This window comes from Lepisma saccharinum, chromosome 25 (assembly GCF_977018435.1).
Source record: "Lepisma saccharinum chromosome 25, izLepSacc3.1, whole genome shotgun sequence".
Classification (NCBI taxonomy): domain Eukaryota; kingdom Metazoa; phylum Arthropoda; class Insecta; order Zygentoma; family Lepismatidae; genus Lepisma; species Lepisma saccharinum.
The window spans coordinates 23307883-23331874 of record NC_139253.1 but is presented as its reverse complement, the minus strand read 5'-3'; the positions used below and the strand labels follow the sequence as shown (position 1 = coordinate 23331874).

At 40.2% G+C, this 23992-nt stretch overlaps 1 protein-coding gene across 6 annotated transcripts in view; it reads right to left on the bottom strand.

Annotated features, from left to right (window-relative positions):
* The window catches only part of sm (heterogeneous nuclear ribonucleoprotein L), a 190730-nt gene that overhangs the window by 98609 nt on the left and 68129 nt on the right, over nt 1-23992 (bottom strand). For all 6 annotated transcript variants that reach the window (XM_083111490.1, XM_083111493.1, XM_083111488.1 and 3 more), the window contains 2 exons: nt 23656-23728; nt 16126-16211 (listed from right to left, as the gene is read on the bottom strand). In XM_083111490.1, coding sequence (XP_082967616.1) covers nt 16126-16211; nt 23656-23728 — 159 coding nt within the window. The remainder of the gene's footprint in view (nt 1-16125; nt 16212-23655; nt 23729-23992) is intronic.

Here is a 23992-nt window from a genome sequence, read left to right as displayed (position 1 = left end):
CCAATATTTTCTCAAGTACAGGACTCCATTGTCGTTTATTTTAAAATGTCAACATTATAGTCAGACCCGAATTTATATATGTGGATAACTGGGATTACCATTATCATAAAATCCCACAACTGTAAATAATTCCAGTTATAATAGACACCACATTTTTAATCTATTTTCTTTCCATTTTGTGGCAGTTTTCAAAGAATTTTCCACCAGTGGAGGCCCGCGGCCATATCCTCTCTTCAAGCCTGCCCTAAATCCGAGCCTGATCAAAAGTATTTTTTTATTGATTTTGTGTTTTAAGTCTACTTTATGCACAGTAAGGCTAATCGGGACTGGACCTACAGTTTAAAGTGGGATCCGAACCACTATGTGGAAAAAGGTTCCTGGACCGTGTTTAAATTGATACGGGAAAAAAAGGTTCCTGGACCGAATTGAAATTCATTCTGGAAAAAAGGTTCCTGGACAGAATTTAAATTCATCCGGATAAAATGTTCCTGGACCGAATTGAAATGCTTTAAATATGAAATGGTTATACACTGTCTGGAACTTAATTTACGTTTGCTGATTTTCTCTCCCAGCCGGGGATTGACTTTATTTACAATTCCTAGACCAGGGTTGACCGATCAAAAGTTGCCTTCTTAAAATGTCCACTAGTATGTTTTACATTAGAATGTCACACTGCGGTTGTAGAAAACGTAGCGCAGGGAATAAATCAAAACGCTGTTGTTCTATCGTGGGCCAGGTTCAAAAACTCCCTTGTCGAAGAGTGACCGTACATAACGCAATGTACTATATTAGCGTGGCGTCATTATTGAGTTCAAACAAACCCGTCACGTGTTGCTCTGGCATCCGATCCAGGAAACGCAGCTAATAAGAGCCGTTGATGAGGTAACGTGAGGCTGCTGTGTTCCCAGCAGATATCACAACAGGTACGGGCAGTGCTGCTACTACAACCAAGTGAAGGAACGCGTGCGAGAAAATGGGGCTACATGGAGAAGGTAAACGTGACTGCATCGTTTGCGTTTCGCCCATTTCTACCTTGTACATTACATTCTCGAGACAGTCAGCACCTGGATTAGTCTTTCATACTCACAAGTGGGTAATTGTTTATCGTCAGGTCCGTATTTGATACAAGTTGCATATTGTTTCGTTTTAATACGGAACTTTTACCCTAATATATATATATATATATATATATATAAAATCCTGGACAGAATTTAAATTCATCCGGAAAAAAAGGGTCCTGGACCGTATTTAAATTGATCGGGAAAAAGGTTCCTGGACCGAATTGAAATACCTTACAGATAAAAAGGTTCTTTACGGTCCAGAACCCATTTACGGTTGCTGACTTCCTCTCCTATACCGGAACTGAATTTCATTAAAATTCCTGGAACTTTAACAACCCTAGATAGAACAACATCGCCAATGACAAAAATGGGCGAAGCTCTGAACCTCTGTGAAAAAGCTACCTTCCGCAGTACTGAACCATCTATCTTCCCTGGAGGGAGGAACCAGCAGATGGCCAAGACAAGTGGCGACAATTAGTTCATTAACGTCTTTCAACATTGTCCCAATTCGCCAACCGCAAAGTTTATCGGGGATGGCAGGGTGTTACTCGCAACTACGAATATTCCGCTTTTAACAGCCGCGAATTGCAAGATAATATGCCATATTGTAGAAATGTTGAGAAATTAACGAATTTACATTCAATAACAAAACCATATACAGGAGTTTAGAAATGTGATGTTCAGGTGCACTCATGGGCACCTATGACCAAAATCTACTAGTTTTAAAACCATGTATAAATAAATTCCTACGAAGCGAGTTTGACTTTCTGCTGAGCACAAATATGGTAATAACAAACTTTCAAAATGCGAGATTTACAGCCATGGCCTCATGATAACAGCACCCTGTTAAGCCAGGAAAACTGGAGTCCGAATACTGTGAAAATGCTTAGAGATTAGTGTGCGCGACATTATACTCTCCTAAGACGTATTTATGTAAATTTTCACTTGCGAAAACACTGGTTTCTTCCTGCATATTATAACCTCACTGTTTTAAACAGATTGTAAAAATGAGGGTGCGAGTTACCAAACGCAAGAAATGCATTAATTTTGCATCTGCAATGTTTAATTTACGTAATTCTGGTGATGTGTGTGTACTCCTGCTCACACTTTATAGGTTCAAACGGTTGAAGAATGTGCTACTTTATCTGAACCGGAGTGTACAATAAAAGGATATTTTTTCTTTCGGAGATGTAGGAAAGATATTTGAGATTTTTCTCATTGTGGGTTAAGGGAGAGTGTAAATTCTCAAATATAGTTAAAAAATGTTACGTGAACCACGAAGTAAATGTGTATAGTAAGAGTTTTAGTAATTTTAGTAGTTTGTTTTCATTTTACGTCGTTTTTCTGTTTCTTTACACCAATTACGACGATGAGGTAGAATGATTAGAATAAATTGATGAAATAACGAGCAAACCCAGTCGCTGGAAAACCTGCTAGTGTTACAACTGAGGGTGGGGGATGAAGTACCTTGTAGTAATACGTGTGCGGCGATAATCTTTTACTTCTCGATATATAGGTTACCTTATTTAAAGGTGACTTGCACGAAAAGTTCCGTTATCCATTTCACCGACGAACGGAAAAAACAAGGCTTAGAGAAAACTTGAAACGGCGCCCTTCTGACGAGACGTGATGCCGATTTTGGTGAAAAACTGAAAAAGAACTTTTTATCTCCTGACTTGCCATTTGCTACTTCGAAAAACTTTCCCGTTCTTCTTTCTCGGAAACGTCCTCCTCTCCTTCCTTTTCTGGTCTGTTCCAAGCTTGACAGTGAATTAGCGACTGGGAGGGGGGTTTGTGATTAAGAAGGCAGTTTCGTAACTTACGATGCGGAGGAAAGCTGCTTTTGTAATGAACTCCGACTGTCACATAAGCTTCTTCGGTCACAACAAAACCATTTTATTCCTTCCATTCCTTTCCTGCAGACTCGCCGAGCAAGAACCTGAATAACTTCAGCGGCACTCAACTGTTCATTGTACCTCCGATGATTATTTCGCAAAAGCCGCATTACAGAACTTGAGAACAAAATGTGAGGTGTGCACCCAGGCTAAGGCAACTTTTCCGTAGCATTGAAGGATGACTATCCATTTAACTCCTCCAAGTAAATGTTAACGCTTGCAAGCAAGTAATCTGTGAAGTGAACATGACAATTTAATTTCGCAAGTCTTCATCGTTGACGGCAAAATACGAGGCCTGTCCAATAAATTCCTGGGCTCTTTTTACGACAGCTCCAAAGCTAGGAACCCTTCCAACCACTTGCTTCGTTGGTGCGCCGATGATTTATCGCCCTTTTTACGATATTTCAATGCAATCTTTTGTTTCTACAAGCATTTTACGTCGCTTTTATACTTCCTGGGTTAACGTGGCGATGAGGATGAATGATTATGAGGGAAAAAGAAGGATACGTTGAACCTAGGATCTTAAGTCTCCGTAGCGCATTACATTGACGACTACGTCAAGGAGGGCAGTGCGATCTTTTCAATATCAAGCTATTTCTGTTGGTTTTCGAAAACTTTAAATGTTTCACATAAACTGTGTCATTTGAATTATTGCAAATCCGTTTAGAGGTAGTACACAACAAGTTGTAAGATATTTAGCTCACTCAACACACCTTAAGGGGGCAGAGACCCTGTAGTTGGATCAAGTGGAATGATTCTTACTTTACCTACAGACAGAGAAGCGACGCAAAGTTCCCCGTGGACTTTGCACCATGCCATGAAAGCACACAGAGGGAGATGTGAGGGTAGGGCTCCACGCATTCTAGATCCCTGCCATTTTTCGAGCCGACACCAACAGCACCACGTTTTTACTCCCCAAGTACCCATTTACTTGAGGCTGGATGAAACCCAGAGACAAGGCTGGAGAATTCAGACCTTAAATCACCCACCCGGGAATCGAACTCGCGTCTCTCTCGTGGCCAAACCGACTAGTCCACCGTGGCTGGTGTTGATGTTTACAATAAGACATATAGAGCTGCTATTTTAGAATACACCTGAGGTTTCTTTTCAATATTCAAGAGCATTTCGACGTAAATAAAAGATGCGCGCCTTGCCCTTAACCGCACCGGGTAGGAGAGAGAACAATGGACAAAATATGAGGCGCTGCGGATATTAAAGGCGAATTCGCAAAATGCATGTTGCGGACTTTGTTTAGAGTATTACAGACGAAGCAGACTCCTGTCAGACGTCCGTGGTCATCAATGCATATGATAAAAAGACCTTTGTCGAGTTGGTCCTTAATATCCGCAACGCCTCATATAAACATTCAGCAGGGGAAAAACAATTCGCACAATCCTCGTATTTGCCTCGAGTAGCTGCAAAAAACCAAGGAAAACCTCACTAATTAGATATCACCGCTGCATAACGAACCATATGCAATCACGTTTCGTTGACCACAGCCGAGACTTATTTACTCCAAACTTCTAAGAGCGGCGGGGAAAGGGGTGGCAGGGGTCTCCCCGCAGAAAAACGACACTACATGAAAAAAAGGGCTGGATGCTCGGGGCTAATCAACAACGACCATCTAGAACTCAGCACGAGGACATAAAAATTCTCAGAGAGTAGGTAATATACGTACGCAACGCTCTTCGCTACCTAAGCGAACGTTTCCAAGCGAGTCTCTGCTGGCATCGCCCTCTCCCTCAGGATAATGAGTGATGTCGATGTTATGGCCCATATCCGTTCCGTATTCAAAACACCGTACTTCAGAAAGGAAAAGATGGCCATATTTTTGACTCGAGTTGCATATTACGGGGAAGAAGACAGCTTAAATTGGTCCGCTGATATTTCGCAGCTCGTCTTTCAGCGGAGATCGTGACGGAATGGGTGGAGACGCAGAAGCATCGTCGCCGGGAAGAGGCGGTTGTTAGCAGACGTTGGGAAGAGGTTGAGCGGAATTGAAAACGAAATTCAGGGCTCTGGATGTACGCGAGAGGTAATGCTACGACTTAATATAAACAATTACAGCCACACTCCTGTTCCTGTTTAAGACTTCTTTGATTTTTCAAGTGGAGTAAGACGTTTGCACTCAAAATCACGAACAGGGGCTTGAAAAATAATGTCACGAAAAATGTATTCCTAATACATTCAACAAGCTTCAGATATTCTAGGCTGAGCCGATGTATCTGTAACGGAAAGTATCGGTTGCATTTTATTAACAGATACCGACCGATATTTTTACGGAGTTTTGATCATTTGCGGTGGCCGGAAAGATGGTGCACAACACTTGAATGGGGTCTAATTATTCTTGAAGTTGTACAACATTCGAAGTTTCCATTGATTTTGCACCGATATTGTGTGAGAAAACTATTTTGTGATTACGTAGCACGTATTTCTTGTATAATATTTGAAAGCAACTCTGATAAATCGATTAATCAATATTTTGAACAACTTTTATTTGTTACACTTTTCAAGCATCGGCATCGCTGAAAATCTGTACTGGTATCGACTGAATGTGGTATTTGCACAGCCTCGTAAATTGAACATATTAGTGTGCTAAAAAGACAGTGACGTATCCTAGTTCGTGGGGAACAAGAAATCCAAATTAGCCAGCATCCGTTATTAAAGCAACGAATAATCCTGCTAACAAATATTTCATCAGTACATGTCTCATATGAATAGAAGCAGTCCAATTCTCGTAGGCTTTTTTTATGAGATCATCGACTGCCATTTATCGGACTGTGTGACAATCCAACGCCCATGTGGAATAATGACAATTCAATGTGATCTGTGGCTCCATCGTTACGTGAAGCGATGTATCACGGATTTCTGGAAATTACATGTGGGGAAAAAATATCCCAGAAAAACTGACAAAAAAATCACGCTTATTTTGCAACCACAGAACCGCCGAAGACCTCACGTGATCCAGAAGAGTTTGGATCACAGTAAAGTTTTTCATGCATGCGGTTGCTTAAGAGCTTGCGAATCCATCCGTGAAACCCAGTCTGATTCATCATTTCCAACAAAGGTCGTGCCGACTCCCGCGGGTTATGTAAAAACATGTATACGCCCAAGCACGCGCGCAACACACGCATAGGAACGATGCTGGTGTCGTGATGACCTGCTCGATCCCATCCTTTGCATCTTAACCCAGAACTGTTCTTGAACCCAATAGGAATCATAGCTTCAAATTGAACACTCGACTCAAGATACGAGTAGATATTTATTAATACCTTATCTACTAGTGGCAAGATGGATCTGAAGTTGAACGAAACTTCAACGCAATTAAAAGTGTCGCTACAGATGCAGGGTTCAATAATAATTGTTATGAATATGATAAGATCACACCGTGTATGGGTATCATACGAGGGGCGGTCAACAAGTTAGTTAGTTGCATTAGCGTAAGCAACGTAAGGAATACATTGTGCCTAATGGGAAGTACTACACGAGAACTACTCTTCTACATAATCACAAAGTTATTTTAAAAAGTATCGCAGCGTGGCACGATTTTCCTTCGAAATATTCCCGTCCAACGTGATATCGTTCAATGCGATTCACATATTCGCAAAGAATAAGTCCGTGATCGCATTTAACGTTGTCGAGGTTGACATTCTTCTCTGCCGAAAATCATCATTGATATCTGTGCGGCTTTCTCCAACAGCACGTACCATTTTCCGATTAATTTCCGAGAGGCTACACACAAAACACAAGTCAGTGCAAGAACTTCGAATTCGGACGAACTGTTTCTGCCTTGTCGAAACGTTGCTGCGACTGTGAAATGGACCCAAAAAAGAGTTCTGGGTGATTGGATTTCACTCGGCACAGCACGTTCGATGCAGTGTATTTGATTTGTTTATTTTACTTCGCTTTTCTTCTACTTTTGGCTAATTGCGAAGATGAGGATGAATGATGATATATTGAACTTTGTGATGGTCGAAGACTCACAAAGAACCACCCCGGGGACCCTGGCGTCGTAGCGCGTATTAGCCATTCCACAACGGAGGTCGCCGAGCTTTAATCGAGGCAAACACACGAAACGAGATTAACTGTTATCTGCCAAGAAGGAACGGGAAATAGGTTTTACGAAATAAAAAATAACAGTCTAAATGTGAAAGTCATAACTGAAAGATCGGTATTTTATTATATCAAGTAACTTCTCTGTCCAAATTAATCACACTGGTGAAGATTGTACCATCAATTGATGAGCTACATGAGGCAAAGTAAATTCTTATGATTTACATCTCGCAACACTTGCTTTCGGTTAACCACTACTACACCACGCAGACCTGCTAACTCAGTTAATTTTAATAGTTAGTGCCAGAAGTCACTGAAAAAGTACAAAAACTTGATGTCTTGGTGAAACTTGGGCACAAAGGAAAAGATTAAGATTTTGGCTGTAGTCAACGTTATCTGGAAAGAGTAATGCGGAAGACTAGTTAAAGTGCGCGTAATTACTCATATTGATACGACTTCTAATGACACCCATGAGAAGTGTAAGTAATATGGAACAGAAATGAAATCCAATTTGCGTTCCTTTGTTCCACGTAGCACGTATTAACCGATGATGCTTGACATTAATCTCTCTCTATATGACAGTAATTTTCACGTGCAATGTCTACGCAGCTTATGCCCTACATGTCCCGTATTCGTGTGTGGCGCTGTATGGAGAAATCTCGCGTGACGAATAAGTTCCCCCCTATCAAGAAGCGAAAATTGAATAATGGGATCGAGTCTTGCAACTTGAAATCAAGACACTTCCTGTCACGCTTGCGTGGTAGTTAAAGAGAACAAGAGTTCATTTGCGGGCGTTGAAAATGATAATGTATCTGGAAAAGGACGAATTGTTAAGCGATCCTTAGTTAATAGTGAGGAAAACTAAGGGGAATAGACGTTGAATTTCTATAATTAGTATCCACAATATCAACCCTGAAATTACTCGACTAATTTAAACTTCATTTTGTAGTTATAGGGAAATCCTGGGGAGATTTCACACCGAAATGACGTCACTTGAAAACTAACCTGAAGGAGCAAATGCTAACTCTCGCCCAGTCTGACGCTTTATACGTACTACTGCACACGCCATTCAGGTATCCCACATATTGGTACGAACTAGAATATGCATGGGGGTCTCCCTGATGGCGTGGTGGTGGTAACGTCGTCGCCTTGTAATCACGGAGTCCCGGGTTCGATATCCGATGAGGCACAGTGGTTCGGATCCCACTTTAAACTGCAGGTCCAGTCCCGATTAGCCTATCTCTGCATAAAGTGGACTTGAAAACTCAAGAACATACATATTCAGCAATTGAGCATGCGCTCATACATACACATAGGTGCTGATATTTATTTGTGCATACACTGTATGACCATTCAGATCTCAAAAATGTTGATCTTTGTTATTTAGCGTAGCTTTTCTTCAACTTCTGGCTAATCTCGGCGGTGAGGATGAATGATAATATGATGGACACAGTGAAAACACCAATGCACAAACCGTGATTCCAAACCGGGACTAAAAATGTTGATACCAAAAGTCCCACCTCCGATTTTCAGGCCCCAGCAAACTGAATGGATGAATATTGTTGGCACTAATGACCCTGGGATCAATTCCATTTCGATGCAGCCCAGAGAATAAATTGGTGGGGACACGTCCGAACACGAAGGACCTAACTACAGTCGAGGGACAAAACCGTGGAAAAAACACTGATGGGAATCGAAACGATGACCACAAGTTGTCCGAGGGACAGCCATCTGCCAGCTCTGGCTCACAACAGCTGTCCTACCTCGAAGTTTAGCCATCACGAACAACTGTGGGTTCGACGAAAGAAGTCTGCGAACTTCGTCTAACCCTCTTGAATACATTTTCCGCTTCTGAATCAGAATTAACTGGTAAACTTACGTTCTGTGGCTCCATTTAGTGAAGTTCTGTAATTAACGAGGTCCAACAGCAGCAGCAAAAGTTTGCAACTACACGCGACAGTCTTCTTAGTTTGGTATTAAGGATCTGCTCCGGAAAGTTTCTGAATCTGGTAAATACTAGTATGTGAACGGAAGCACTAGAGGGAAAGCTTAAAATTAATTGTATTACCGTATTTTACAGCATAATCGTCGCCACAGAAAACAAACAAGGATAACTGTGATTTGATTTCTGTTATTTATTGTCGCTTCTCTGCCACATTTGACTACGATGATGAAGCGTGTTTATATAATGAAACATGAAGGGACACTCACAAAAACACCCTACGCCCAGGCCGATATTCAAATCCGGGACCTCTAGCGTCGTAGCGCCCCATGCTATCCACTCCGCCACAAAAATCGGCCAATGATAACAGTGGATTATATTTTTTAAGCCCGTACCTTGCAACACTGTAGTACATCTTCGCAAGTGTAACATTTTGACTTCAATGCAAACTTCAACACAACTAATGTGCTAACTTTTCTTTCAGACCGGAAAAATGTTAGTTGAACTGTCACGAAGAAATGATGTTTGTCGTTTTGCACTATTCAATTTTAACGTATATTCACTAGTATTACATGCACCCAAATCTTGCAAGAGTGAAAATAGTGTCCCCAACGCACTTACATTCCAAAAAAATCAGTAAAAAGAAAAATACATCAACAACATTACAGGGTGTGTGTTAACCTTTGTCTTCACAAGGTCTAAATTTTTGCCATTCCATACTTGCGTTGTCACACGATGGCACTTTTTCAAAATTTAAAAGAGGGTTGTAAAGTTAGTTCATGGCAATATGACAAAAAAGGTACTGCATGGGGAGGAACTATTTTAGCCCAAGGACATGCATCTGGCTAATTAGGAAATTACCCTCTTTACCTCCTTTCCTAGACTCCTATCTGCCGAGGGACACCTGGATGCGCACAGGTGTGTGTGTGTGGAGGTGAATTAGATTACATGCATTTTCCTGGAGCAGCTCTGAAAACATTTTCACTGCCTTGTACTAGCTAGGCGTCGCGTGTCAAATGCCAACGTATACACCTTAAAGGCGATAATGTTAACACAGGAATGCGTATTGCTAGTTATTGTGGTCTAATAATGGTGGAATATTCAGAGGTATTTTATTGTGAAAATATACAGGGTGTCAAATGGCCATACGTGCCTACGCACAAAAAAAAAATCAATCAATCCATGTACATGGTGTCGCCATACATTAAAAAACTTTCAGACCAATCACGACGATGTGTCCGTTTACTCTTGGACGTCGGTTTTCTTTTGGCTAATCGCCGATCTCTGTGGCGGAGTGGTTAGCACAGCGCGCTACGACGCCAGGAGTTCCGGCTTCGAATCCCGGTCTGAGCATGGAATGTTCTTCGAGAGTTCCCTTCATCAATTAAATCACCATCGTGGAGATGGGGATGACTTGATGAAAATTATGAAGGTTCACAAAGGAACAATAATGACAGGTTGGGATTCAAAACCGGAACCTTAGGCATCAATACCGAGAGCAGACCATTCAACGCGCTCTGACACAGAAACTACACCATTCCCAATCACATACAGGGTAAAGGCACTCAACGTACGGCCATGAAAACAGGCGGCTGGTGCCACATATGGAAAAGCAAAGCGAGAGCAGGACGAAAGTCGCTGGTTCCCGTGCACGTCAACCGGACTGCATTGCCTAGTTCGAGAGTCAGACAGACTTCTCTGCGGGGTACTTGGGTGTCATCCGTGTCCTTTCGAGCAAATACTGTGTTTTACATGAATTACAGATACAAACTATTTCATTCTCTTAAATCTCCAAACACACAGGGTTGTGATACGACTTGGCAACAGCGCGAACTTCTGCCACCCGCCTAATTTCGTGGCCGTGCATTTAGACTGTCTTTCACAAAAAGCGAACAGTGACTGATCAAGCATGCACGCTGAGAATATTTTTTGAAAGAAAGGGTCCAACACAATTTACTACTGAGGATCAGTTCGGATGAGCAAAACAGAATTGGTTCTTAAGATATACGACTTCCTGCTTGTGTTAGGCAACTTTCTTTAGATAAGCGATCACGCATAGCATCCAGTTTCTTAATTAAGAGCCTCTATCGTACCATAATTCATTCAAACCGTGGTTTAATCCCCGCCACGTTCAATAATTTGCAAAGCTTTCGCAAGTCTAGAATACATTCAAACGCTAATTGGTACCGGACTTATGCTTCCGAGCGGGATGAAAACCGCCATGCTCCCAACGGGAATTGAATCCCGGCTTCCTTAATTGCAAGGCGACTGCACAAATCACGAAGTTGCAGGGGGAAGCTCTCTCACCAAGTTCAGTAATTCGCGCATTGCACAGCGTCAACCGAGAGGGACTAGTCAAGGGATGGCAACATGCAATAACGAACACATGCCAACGGAACGACACGGGGGAATCCCTAGAGAAAGGAAGTGTGCTGCCTGCCATTTAACCCCGTTACTACGAAAGAGTAACTAAATTAGAGTTCCAGGCCCGGACGAGATGTCGTTCACTCCATCTGACATTTAAATCACGCTTTAACCTGGCAGCATCGTTCGGTTCTATCAAGCCACGTCCCACGAGGACCTTCTGTTTCACCTGGAATGTCATCCGAAATGTTCCCTCCACGCTGGGATGCAAATCGGGGCACAGCGCGTTATCGATTGCAGAGAGTTCGGCTCTTATAAAGGGAAGATCAAAATACCGCATCCTCTCTTGGCAACATAAGTTTCTACAGTTTGTTTTTGAACAGTTGGAAACATCACGTTAAACAATATGATGTTGTCAGCGGCAATAAAAATGCAACACCTAAATCCTGAAATACTCTTCCGTGCATGGCGTTGTGTGTGTTGTCTAACACTGCGGCAATGAGTGGATTTTGATAGCAAATTTTCAATGTAAAGTTCTGCCACCACTGTAGAGTTACGCAACACACACACAATGCCATGCAGGGATCTAGGTGCCCAATATTTATTGCCGGTGTCTGAATAATCAAGAGAAATGACTGGAAAACGCGGTGAAATACCTACAATATCCTGAGAAAGAAGCCAGCATTATGTACAGTCACGGACACTGCCGGCTTGTAATGATTCCATTTAAAGTCAATGTATTCATTACAAGCCGGCAGTGTCCGTGACTGTATAACACACTGTATTAACTCGATAGACGACCTTCGTGGCGGAATAGGTTACACCAGCGCGCTACGACGCCAGGGATCCGGGTTCAAATCCTGGCCTTGTCATGGATGCTCTTTGTGAATGTCCCTTTCATCAATATCATATCACTCACCCTCATCTTCGCGATTAGCCAAATTTGACCAATCTCTGGCGTGTTTGGCAAAAATTATTTCGAAATATTATAAGTATTTTAATAATTCCATCACAACACCGACTGCACCAAAGGGTGGTTTGGGCAACGGGTACCCCTCTAGTCGATCTGTCTCCCATCCTCGGAAAGCATGAAAAACTAAAAATGAATGCTTTTCTAGCCCAAACATGACTGCCCACTCGTTCTTTTTTCTGTTGCCGTCGCTGCATCAACAATAATATGGTCCTGCATATATAACTTACCCCAATGGACTAAATAAAATTAATTTTGTAGAGGCCAGAGAATATTATATATATTCTCAAATTTTGGCTTATGCTATTACCGTTACTTTCATGTTTGTTCAATAAACATTTCTGCCTCTGCGATGGGATGGGATGGTTAACAACAAAGTCATTCAAATCGTGGGTTAGGTGTGTATGCCTTCCAACTTAAACCAAGACTACCGAGAGCATGGGATTTCCCATTCACAAATCAATGACTTCACCCTTCCTTTATATTCTCGATGAGGGGTGTAGGAAACGTGTACGACCGAAATATGCCCACATATAATAACATATAACAAAGATCACATAATTTGGATATATAATAATAATAATAATAATAATAATAATAATAAAATCGCCTTTATTGGAGCAGGCGTGTTTCGGCCTCTAGGGCCGTTCTTACAACAGACCCTTGTCTGGGAGAATGAATCCGGTATTAGCCTTAGCCGATCAATATTCAGTATTAAGAAAGACCATTAAATGAAAATCAGAATGGTCAGCTGCGGCAGACATAAAACTAACCACGAAATGCTGCCCACAGATCACTTTCAGTCCACATTAGAGGCAAACATTTCACTGGAAAGGCACGCAAGGGTTATTAATCGAGTTCAGATCTCAAACGTTCGGTAACATGATTCTGTTCAGGAACGATATACTGCGACAGCAGTAATGCGAATGCAGACACGCATTCCTTCAGTTCTGACCATCGATCAAAGATTGCAGATAAGGGTAAAATTAATTTAAAATTCCTCCCTACTGAACGAAATCTTCAGAACATTCGGGGGGAGGGGAGCACCATGCAACTGTATTAAGCATCAGGTATAAAATTCCAAGTTTCTGAACAAGGAAAACTTAAAACGTTTCGTCAGAACGTACTTTCGTAATAAAAAGAGGTCAAACTAAGAAACTAATATTTCCGGATTCGATTATGTTAATTGCCCACACAAGTACCAAGAATAGATGAAGAAAACATTACAGAAAGTAATGCACGAGTAGGATAAGACATGGTTCATTCCTTGTTACTTGGAAATAATAGTCTACTTGCACACGAGTGAATGAGATGATTATGCCAATGGTGGTGTGTAGTAAACTTGGTAAACGCTTGACAAAACTTCTGCAAATTATTGTCGAAAAATGTTTCAGTTGCATTTCAACATTCTGCTACTGAATTTGAGAAGACAGCGCGTTTCCCGAGTAAAGCACACATTGAACTCTCGCCACCTTAACATACTACTGCAATGGTGCGGTGGAAGTGCTTATAAATGCTTTCATCGGCATTCCTTTGCATCTCCGCAATTTTTATCGTATGATTTTTTCTCTTCTGGCACTAAATCCCCATGTAGTATTTCATAGTTTCAAACAAGTAAGAGTTCAGGAAAGTGAAAGCGATAATGAACGATGCAACTTTTGCAACACATTTTGCCCGACTTGTCACCAGCTGGAAGCACACAGACCAGGAAAACGCAGGTCGGCTATTTAAAAAAAATCGAGAACTTTCCGGCCACACCTCGTACAATATTAACTTAAGTTTGAAGATGAAAATAGTTTTTTCTAGCTGCTTTCTCTTGTGTTATTTCCCAAAATAACCTCTGAGTTAAAATCTGCATTTAGTATTTGATGAAGGAGATCGTGTGTTCTATTCTGTACATATGTATTTTAATTAATTTGGCTAATCGCAACAGTGAAGATGAATGAAGATTAGATTAAACTGATCATGGGACACAGACAAAAGAAACCCAGGCCTGGAACCTAGAACCTTTAAAAGTTCACAATCGTCATGCTCAGTCACCAAGGCGGTTACATACTTTTTGGGAATGAAACGTCGCCTATACTCTGTCTCGGGAATCTCTGGAGCGAGCGAACGAAAACAAGTCTCTGCGCAAGTAGTGAATCGAGAGGGCTCGACTAATGAAGTCGTGAAAGGGAAAATGAGTGCGGCTACCATTTTCAGCAGCGCGCACTGCTTTGCTCCAACTCGTTTTCTCCCCTATCATCAGTTATGCTCAGCCGTGTTCCACAGATTCCAGAGAGTAAGCTTCGAAGCGCATTATGCTAACCATTACATCACGAAGGCAGGTTAGATTTCAGCTGACCATTTCTCCTGTTTTACTTTTCTTATTGGCGAATTAGCCATTCTACATGAGGTATAAAAGGCGACAAATTTCTCGCGAATATTAAGTCGATGTGGCAAAGCACGATTCCAAGCTGTATTGAACTCTCTTTTGTTGTTTCGGCCCACTTCCAATCTTCCATTCGTTATTAAAGGGACGCGGCAACCACATTTTCGAAATCGCATACCGGGAACAGGTACTGGACCGTCTTCTACACGAATACTGCAGCGACGGAGAGGGGAGGAACTCTCCGACGCGGCATCCAATTTCTCAAGAATGGTCGATCAACATTCCCAGTGAAAAGGTTGCTTTTGCAGAGCATTCTGGAATGTTAGGCATTTCGTCATCTGCCTGCTCTTCCTCTGGTCCGTTTTCGCTACCCACAGACTGCGCTGCGGCTGACTATTAAATTCAAGGCACATCCCCAGCAATATTCGCATGAATGATTCCTTGATATTCGATTGTAAGAGGAACGCAACTGTGAAATCGTTGAACTCATCTATCGGCATTGCTATGCATTACTCAATCCAATTTCGCGAATTCGATGCGCCCTTGTTGGCCACAGAAACTGAAAAACTGCGTGAATACCATTCTAAATTAAGAACTATTTTTAACCTAGGCATTGTTGTGGAACAAGTATGTTCCCTTCAGAACTTTTAAAATTTTACGGTTCATAACTTTTCGTAGACTACTTTTGTCACAGTTCAGAGCATGGTAAGTATTGACCTTGCATATGAAGTATGATTTCGGGGTTAAAACATCCGTGACCTAGCAAGACACAAAGTAAAGGAAAAAGCAAGCCTGGCGTGCAGGGAAAAACCACAGCGAATTGTGGCCCTGAATGCAGTCGCCAGAACCCAGTTAGCAACATTTGCTCCTCACGTATGCGCGAACTGAACTCCTTTGTGTAACTTGATCTATCTTGATAACCACAATACTGCTGCATTTTTTACGGTTATTATTTTTGGTTAATCTCGATGAGAAGATTCAAGGAACTTGAAAGTAACTACCACGACTTACCTTGGATTCGAATCCAGTACCAGTCTTCACAGCGTGTTACATGATGAACAAACAAAAATAGTAGGGACCTGTAACAAACATATTGGAATTTCGTCATGGTGCACCTTCCAACATTCTAGAAGTAGTTACATTTAATACCATAGAATTGTCTCACGCCGGCAATCCACAACTGGTTTTCAATTACTTTGGCATCTAGAGCATCCCTGGCGACTTCGCATTCTCAATATACACACGTGAGAGCTAGGACATAATTAGAAACTAATGAGGTTTCAATTTAGACTAGAGAATGACGATGCTAAAGTTTGAACGGGTACCTGGTACCTGCATTCTTTCCAACTTGCTATGACTACAACATGAAATATGTTGCATTTGCACGACATGCGCATAGGTTATAAAAGGAACTAAATTATGTTCATTCACCTTACCCTGTAATTCATAACAATTGCATTAAAGGATATTCAATCATTGCTTGGACGCCATTCTTCTTAAATATCACTATTCGCAGCACTTGTCCACTGGGAGAACTGATTGTGTGCAATACATCCTGAAAAGAAAAAGAAAGCATAGTTACTAGCCACAACCATAACAGCAATGAATATACGTTAGGCTAACAACTATACAAAGGAAGACTTTCTCCGTGCAGTATAAACGCGGAAATGTTTGCAACACGACAAAGAAAGCACATAAGCAATTTTACTACATATCTTCTAAAAATTTGGTGGCTACTGCAGGTACGTATCTGCAATAACTCTAGTTTCCCTTAATAATCACTTGAAACTTGAAAAGGATTATCTTTATGAACGGAGTGGACGACTTGGTAATATAATACTATTTAGCGGCAATATGGATACGATAGATTATCAAGTCTCTGAGAATATGAACTACACAGATATTACAGACAGTTTTACTAACATTTTGGTACAACATTAAATTAAAAAAGAACACATCTTGATCCATTGTGCAATATAGATCTTGTTCTTCGCAGACTTCCATTTTCTTGCCAATTATTAAAACTATGCTTTGATGGAATAGATTTAGGCCAATATTTGATACATTGAAAGCAGTATGGGAGTTATGCCGGTAAAGCGAATGCAACAGGAATATTCATTGGAGACCAGAATGGGAAGAAAGTGCAACAGGAATATTCATTGGAGACCAGAATGGGAAGAAAGTGCAAGTCTTATTAAAAAGCTTACACGTAATGAGTTCAGTGGCTTAAGAAAATTAAAGCACATCATTGTTTATCCTTTATAATTTCCAGACAATATTCTACAAATAGAAAGTTACGCGCACACGGGGCAAGGATGTGTTGATTTTGCAATCGAAATGCGCACACGGACACGAGCACCGACAGCGACGGTCGGAATCTGTCCTGCCTTTTCAAAACGGTTTTGAATGTCGAAGGTTTTCGAGATCGGTCAGCTGGTAGGTTTGATCCCCCGGATTTCAGTTCCGTTCCGCCCTGTTTTCAGAATTCCAGTCGAGTGGGGTTAGTTCTGTGTGCAGGAAGCGTGAGTAGAAAATGCACTCCGAGTATAATCAATGATTCAAACTGCTTCACGGAAAGTAACGAATCTAATCGATTATTTCCCTGTAGCTTGCAACCACGTTCTTCGTGTATAGCTACACACAAAGAAACCTGTTGCTGCAATCAATACGTAAAGAATTTGAGGCCCACTTTATCAAGAAAGGAATCCAAGGCAGATAAGCTTTCCATTTAAAATGGCTGCACGGTTGGTTCAAGTAGGGGACATTGTATGGTGCATTCTTCTATTACATTGAATGACGATATTTGAATTGCTCACAATCAAAGGAAAAAAAAATAAATTAAAAATGCAAAAAATATTATGTCTCAATAATATGCACTACCATGTAGCTTTTCCAATCAATGGTTATGTACTACGTAGTGGTAACATCGTCGGCTTGCAGTTAAGGGGGGGCAGGGTTCGATACCCGATGAAGGCACATTGCACAGTAGTTCGGATCCGAATTTAAACCAAGTCCAGTCCCGATTAGCCTACCTGAGCATAAAGTGAGCTTAAAAACAACAATTCAAATGTTATCTAATCGTCCCGAGAGTTGTATTTGAGGTTGGATTTTTCGCGACCTTAATGGAATAGGCTAAGGAGCAAGTTACATACAATAATGGAAATCAAACTTGGCTTTCTAACCAATACAGCACTGAGACTGACAAGATATTTATCCTGATTGTGTGTGCTGATGCCCTTCACTTTTACAGTCACACTAGTTCTCATTGCCAGTTTATTGTAAGGATTCAATCATCTATTTGTATTTTTCTTATTTTACATAGATTTACTTCCACTTGACACTAAAATAAAGGACGGAGACAAAGAAACATCCGCGCCCAGGCCGCGAATCTAACCTAGAACCGTTGATGGCGAGATCACGAGCATGCCGCTCAACGCGCTGACACTGTTTTATATATTAGATAAAGCGGGCTAAACAGTTCAATAAAAGGCTATCAAAAAGTTGATCTCTATTAAGAACTGAACCCGCGACCAATTTATTCCTGTGATATAGTATAGTTAATCCTCTTCCGTGCGACTTTTGTATGTTGTGTCTATCCAGCGATAGGTTCTCCTCAAAATGATCTTAGTTATTACTTTGTTGTATGCGAAAGGCACGATGACATATACGTACAGTTAACATTTGATTTGAATCTTGAGGATTTGAAAGGTCGATTGTAAATGTATGCTTCTAGAATTCTATCTGAGGAGCTTTAAAAAAAATCCTAGCCCTCGTTGGGTGTACTAAGTGTTGGTTGTTCTCAAATATTATACTCGTGGCACCACTAAATGGTTATGATAGAAGTTTGTTTCATTGCCATAATGTATACAAATTATTTTAAGGATTGGTTTTATTTTACTTTGCTCTTCTGCCACTTTTGGCTATTCGCGAAGATGAGGATCAATGGTGATGAAGTGAATGGGTAATCACAAGTATATGAACGACACAACACAAGAGGCTTTGAGCCCAGGCGCCAGACCCTCGTTGGCGTGTAACCAGGGTGCACTAAAAATTAACGTCATTACTAGAATTGGTGGTATCCCCGTTGGTCATTTTTATTTATGCAGAGGCTGATTAAGAATTGTGCCCCACAGGCAATCGAATCTGGATCACGATTATACAGTAACAGCTCGAGGAACAATAATATTTTAAGTGCTAAGTGATTTGTCTATTAACTAGACACAACAGCTTCTTCTGAGGCAATCTTGGAGGTTCTGCGTGTATCTGTTCGTGAACTAATTACAATTCGTGGCCAGCGCCTTCGGAAATAACAGGCGGTCTGCGGTCCAGGTGCGAATACATCGTCCTCCTAATCAATACTGCCGCGCCACATAAATTGGCACAGCAAGTGTTAGCACGTGTCTAATACTTGGCCCAGTCAATAAGGTTTCATGTCTGGAATAATTCCGTAAAAGCTGAATTTTGGTCAGTTGTTAGAACACTACTAATAGTGCAAAATCCCCAAAGTCCCCCCCCCCTTCCAAACATCAATTCCGCAGACACTCAGTTATTGACCCATATCTCCGTAAACAATGGTCGTAGGCAGGTAATCTTCTTTTAGTCTTAATCCTCATTAGATGGGCTACAAAAAAGATTGTTTATTTTTTCGATAATGTTTGTGATTTTGCCGTAATTTTTTCTAGTACTTTCTGAAGTTTTTGCCTTGTAACTTTTGAACAAATTAAATGACAAAAAATTGTTTCGAATAAAAGTTGTAGCCTAATTTAAAAGCTTTAATCTAATGAGGATTAAGGCTAAAAAAAAGATTACCTGCCTACGACCATTGGTTACGGAGACATGGGTCAATAACTGAGAGTCTGCGAAATTAGTTAGGGGGCCGATGGGGGGAAGCACCGCGAGAAGGGGCGGGGACTTTTGGGATTTTGCACTACTAGTGTTCTAACAACTGACCAAAATTCAGCTTTTACGGAATTATTCCCGACATTGGCCTTTTTTTGTCCTTTATTAACTGTGCGGAGGCTGTTGATAGCGTGGAACAAAATTACTAACATTATCCTTCGGAAGTGCTCGTAGAGCGTGTTCTGAAAGTCATTTCCCAAATAACCACAACTGAAAAATTAATACTATTCACAGTTTTTCAATGGCATACTGCCGAATGCGTAAATTCTTCAACACGCCAAGAACATTAACTTAAAAAGGTTTTCGCTTTTAATACTTGTGGTTCTGCAAGTCGAAGGAAAATAGTTTGAGGCAAATGTCTATGCTAGTAATTGTAATTTTCGTTTGGCGAAGTAGGATTTAACTTAGAACTCTACACAAAAGGAAATGTTTGCAATAACAGAAAAAAATGGATCCGTGACCTAAATCTATTTGAACAAGCCGTTTAATAATTCCCATCAAATCAGGCTCATTTTCTTTTACGAACCTACTCACATTTAATGCACTTTTGTTTAAGGTTATCCCAAAACCCAAACGTTTTTGACTAATTGAAAAAAAAAAAGTGTTTTAGTATAAACTGTAAACCTTCGTTAAAAACGAACGAAATGAGATACAACGCGACTTTTTCAGCAAAATAATAATTTCATACTTAAAGAGGGATGGAACGACTTTTGATGGCACTGTGCGTTTCCACATACTTCTTGTGTAACTCACAATCTTTGGTGGTGTAGCGATTTATATTCTTACGTAGTGCGGAAAGTTGGTTGATATCTGTGAATGGGATTTTGGCTCTATGAACCAAGCAACATGATCTTCATAGTGATATTTCTTTTTAAAAAATAAATCTGTACTTAACTGTTAGAATAGTTGAGAGCATCGTCTACATTGAAACTGAATAAATGAAATACAATTCCAACCCATGCAGGTCATGTGATCTGTCTAAGTCTAACATTTCAATAGAAACTGAACAAAGATACCTGCCGTTTTCTTCCCTTCAGTCTTCCTTGTTTGTATTTTGTCATTTAGCGTAAACTTTTAACTCTTTTCATAAACACCGAGGTATGAGGTTGACTGACAAACAAATACAACTGAGGTTAATATTGAGGCCTTGAAACCAGAACTTTCAGAGATAAGCTCGTGAAATCAAATCTTCACATAATCACTTTGCACTTCCACTGTATTGACTGTTTATCGATAAAATATATCAACTGCATGCATAGCAACAACAGGCATCGTCTGGACGTCGATTTTTTAATACATATCTGACAAAGATAGGTAGGTAGGATTGTTTTTCGTACGATAAATTTCGAATCCTTTATTTGACCTGGGAATTGATTGAATAGCATAGCCAGATGTAGGGTACACCTCGTACTGCCATCTGACAAGATCAATGTTGCCAGTACAGCTCGTAATTTCAAAAAAAAAAAAAAAAAATATTATGAATGTCAATTAACTCCATTAAATCGTCTAATGCATAAAAATGTAACGTTCTTTTAAACAAATCGATATATGCCCACAGACCATCGATACACATCGAAAATTATTGCAAGCGACTACACAGCTGTCTTTAATTGAAGTTTGCTTTTACTTCCTATATAAACTTTTTTACACCTTAGTAACTCACTCCGCATACTGAACGTTCATGTTGAGCACAATTTACTTCTTTAATGCTTTTGAAAATATCCACTCGAGAAAGTAAACTCAGTGGTTTCTTTTTTTTTTTTACAAAGTTACGTACACTGAAAATCTACGTTGCGTGACTTTTCAGACAAACTGCAAGTGCCTAAATATCAAGGGTGAATATGTGGGAAATTAGCCTTACCTATGTAGGAGTAAAATAAAAAGCTTGGTTCAAAAATGTTTACCTCGAACACTGGTACTACTTTACGAACGACTATCGTACTACTTCAAAGTAAAAGACGAGGCTGTTTCACAAGTCTATAAAATATTTTCAAAATTACTACTAATGTGCTACGTTAACGGTTAGGAAACCGCCCGTGCACAGTTTGAGTGGTTTGGCAGTAGGAGGGACTCGAGTAACGTGGTGGCCATCTCGGTCGCCCAATTAAATCCCCAAGGAACTCTCATCGTATACCCATAGCTGTTGCACTGATCGGCAGTGACAAGTTCACACGTGTGTATCGTGTAGATGCATTCAGCAGATGCAAACGCAAGTGCTTTGAAATGTTATTTCTTAAATGTTTCACAAATTTGTCAATAACCTTGCACAAAAGAAAATATTTGCATATGTAAAAATTAATCCAGGAACGCCGTACCTATTTCGATATAAACCAATTTAAATACGACGCGCATAATATATTTTCCCGCAATGAAACATGGACATAAAAGTATAAACAAATTAACTGACATACAATATAATGGTTAATTAAAGTAAAAAGTCGGAACGCAGAAGTGGGTGGAATATAATTGCACAAGATGTTCAAACGTTCTAACAAGAATTTAATGAAAAAATAGAATTTTGTAACTAGCAATGGGAGAACATAGATCCAACGACACACACACACACAAACAAACCCATTCCGAACATGATTCTTATAAGAAAGAGAAAAGAAAAAAAAATAGTCTGAAAATAACTTCAGACGAATCGACCAAGGGAAATAAACTGCTTTCTCACGTTGATGTCTATTTGACATATAGAGACGTCACAAGAGTGACTAGTGATACACAACTGAGGGTGGCGTGGCTTCACCCCCCCCCCTCTCTAAACTTGGAACAATGAGCGTTACTGACTAACACGACAGCGGTCTTCTTTCTCCAGCTTCTCTTCAGCGATTTAATGGAAGCGGGCCAGTTGACGACAAAAACTAGTACCCTGATTCGGCCAAATATGTTGCAATAACTGAATACGTCTTGCACGAAGGGCTAAGAAAGTAGACAATAGTAGAGTACTTACATAGTAATAGGCTACTTAAATGACAAACTTACGTTTTCTTACGCCAGAAATGATTCGTGCAGAAGTTCATTTACAGTTAAAAATGATAAATTTTACGTGTCGGCCAGAAACTCATACTTTAATGAGATAAAGAGATTCGGAAGTAGGGAATCAAGCATGCGGAAACTTTTTGAATAACAATACTTTGTGTAACAACACCCACATCATGAATGATGTGTACAATACGTGAACCAACCAATGTCCATGCTGTGTAAAAAACAGGGCAGGTGTGCGAAGAATAAATAAAATTTCAAAACGATCATAAGACTGCAAAAAGTATGTGCACAGTAAAACAAGTAAATATATTAAGTTATGGATTGGATTGAGTTAATATTTCTGGGTGCGTTCTATGTATACGGGAAAATATCCCTTATCTAAAATTCTGACTGAGAATGGCATCAATATTGACGATGTAATGGATCCAGTTCGAAATGAGCATCTTCCTACAATCTGGTAATCTACATGAATTTTGAAACTAATATTGCTACATACTTTATTTGATCAGTTGCTTAATCGAAAATTTTGGAATATTGAGTGCTGAATCCTATCTTTGGTGATGAACTTACTCGTGATACACTAAATCACGAATTAGTGTATTGGAAACTGCATTAATTTTGTGACATTGCACCACTTTAGTTCTCAACTAATAATATTGTGTAACAAGAATGGAAAACATACGCGTTTGTCCTGAGAACATCTCAACATGCACAATACACAGTGCTCAATTCTTCTAAAAATAACCAATATAATGTTTATTAATATCACTGATGAAGTGTATTTTCCTTGTTCTAGCAAATGGCATTGCGAATAAGGCAGTGGCGTGCCCAAAGAAGGGGGGCAAACTCCCCTCTTTGGCTCAGTATTCCTAAAAAAAAAAGAATGACAAGGGCGGGGGAAAATTGCAAAATGAGGACAGAGTACTAAATAAAAAAAAAAAGACGTAGCCCCCACCTTTCGAAAATCCTGGGTACGCCACTGGAGTACAGGAATATATATTACTCGAAACTCTACGCACACCATGGCATTGCAACTACTATAATCATTAAGATAGAAATAGTTTTCGGATTACTAATAGATTAGGACATAGCAAGAAGTAAACGATACTTACCACTGTGATGGGGTATACGGGATTGAGAATTGTGTACAGCAATATGTGATTCGGTTTAACGTCTTCTGAGGACCTAAAAATAAAAGGAAAAAAATGTCAGTTAAAAATAAAGTGTGTGTTGTATATGTCTCGACAAATAGTTTACATACAATTATTGTCAATAATGCATATGCAGGGGCAGAAAAAAAAAACAGGGAGGCCGGTCGCCATGGCGCCTAAATTTTCAAATTGTTGTAAACAAATATTTTTAAAAATATTTCGACTTCGTTTCTGGAAATTTCCATTTCCTTTTTTAAACATATCGAGTGCAGTACGGGTTATTTAATGTCCTTGTGTT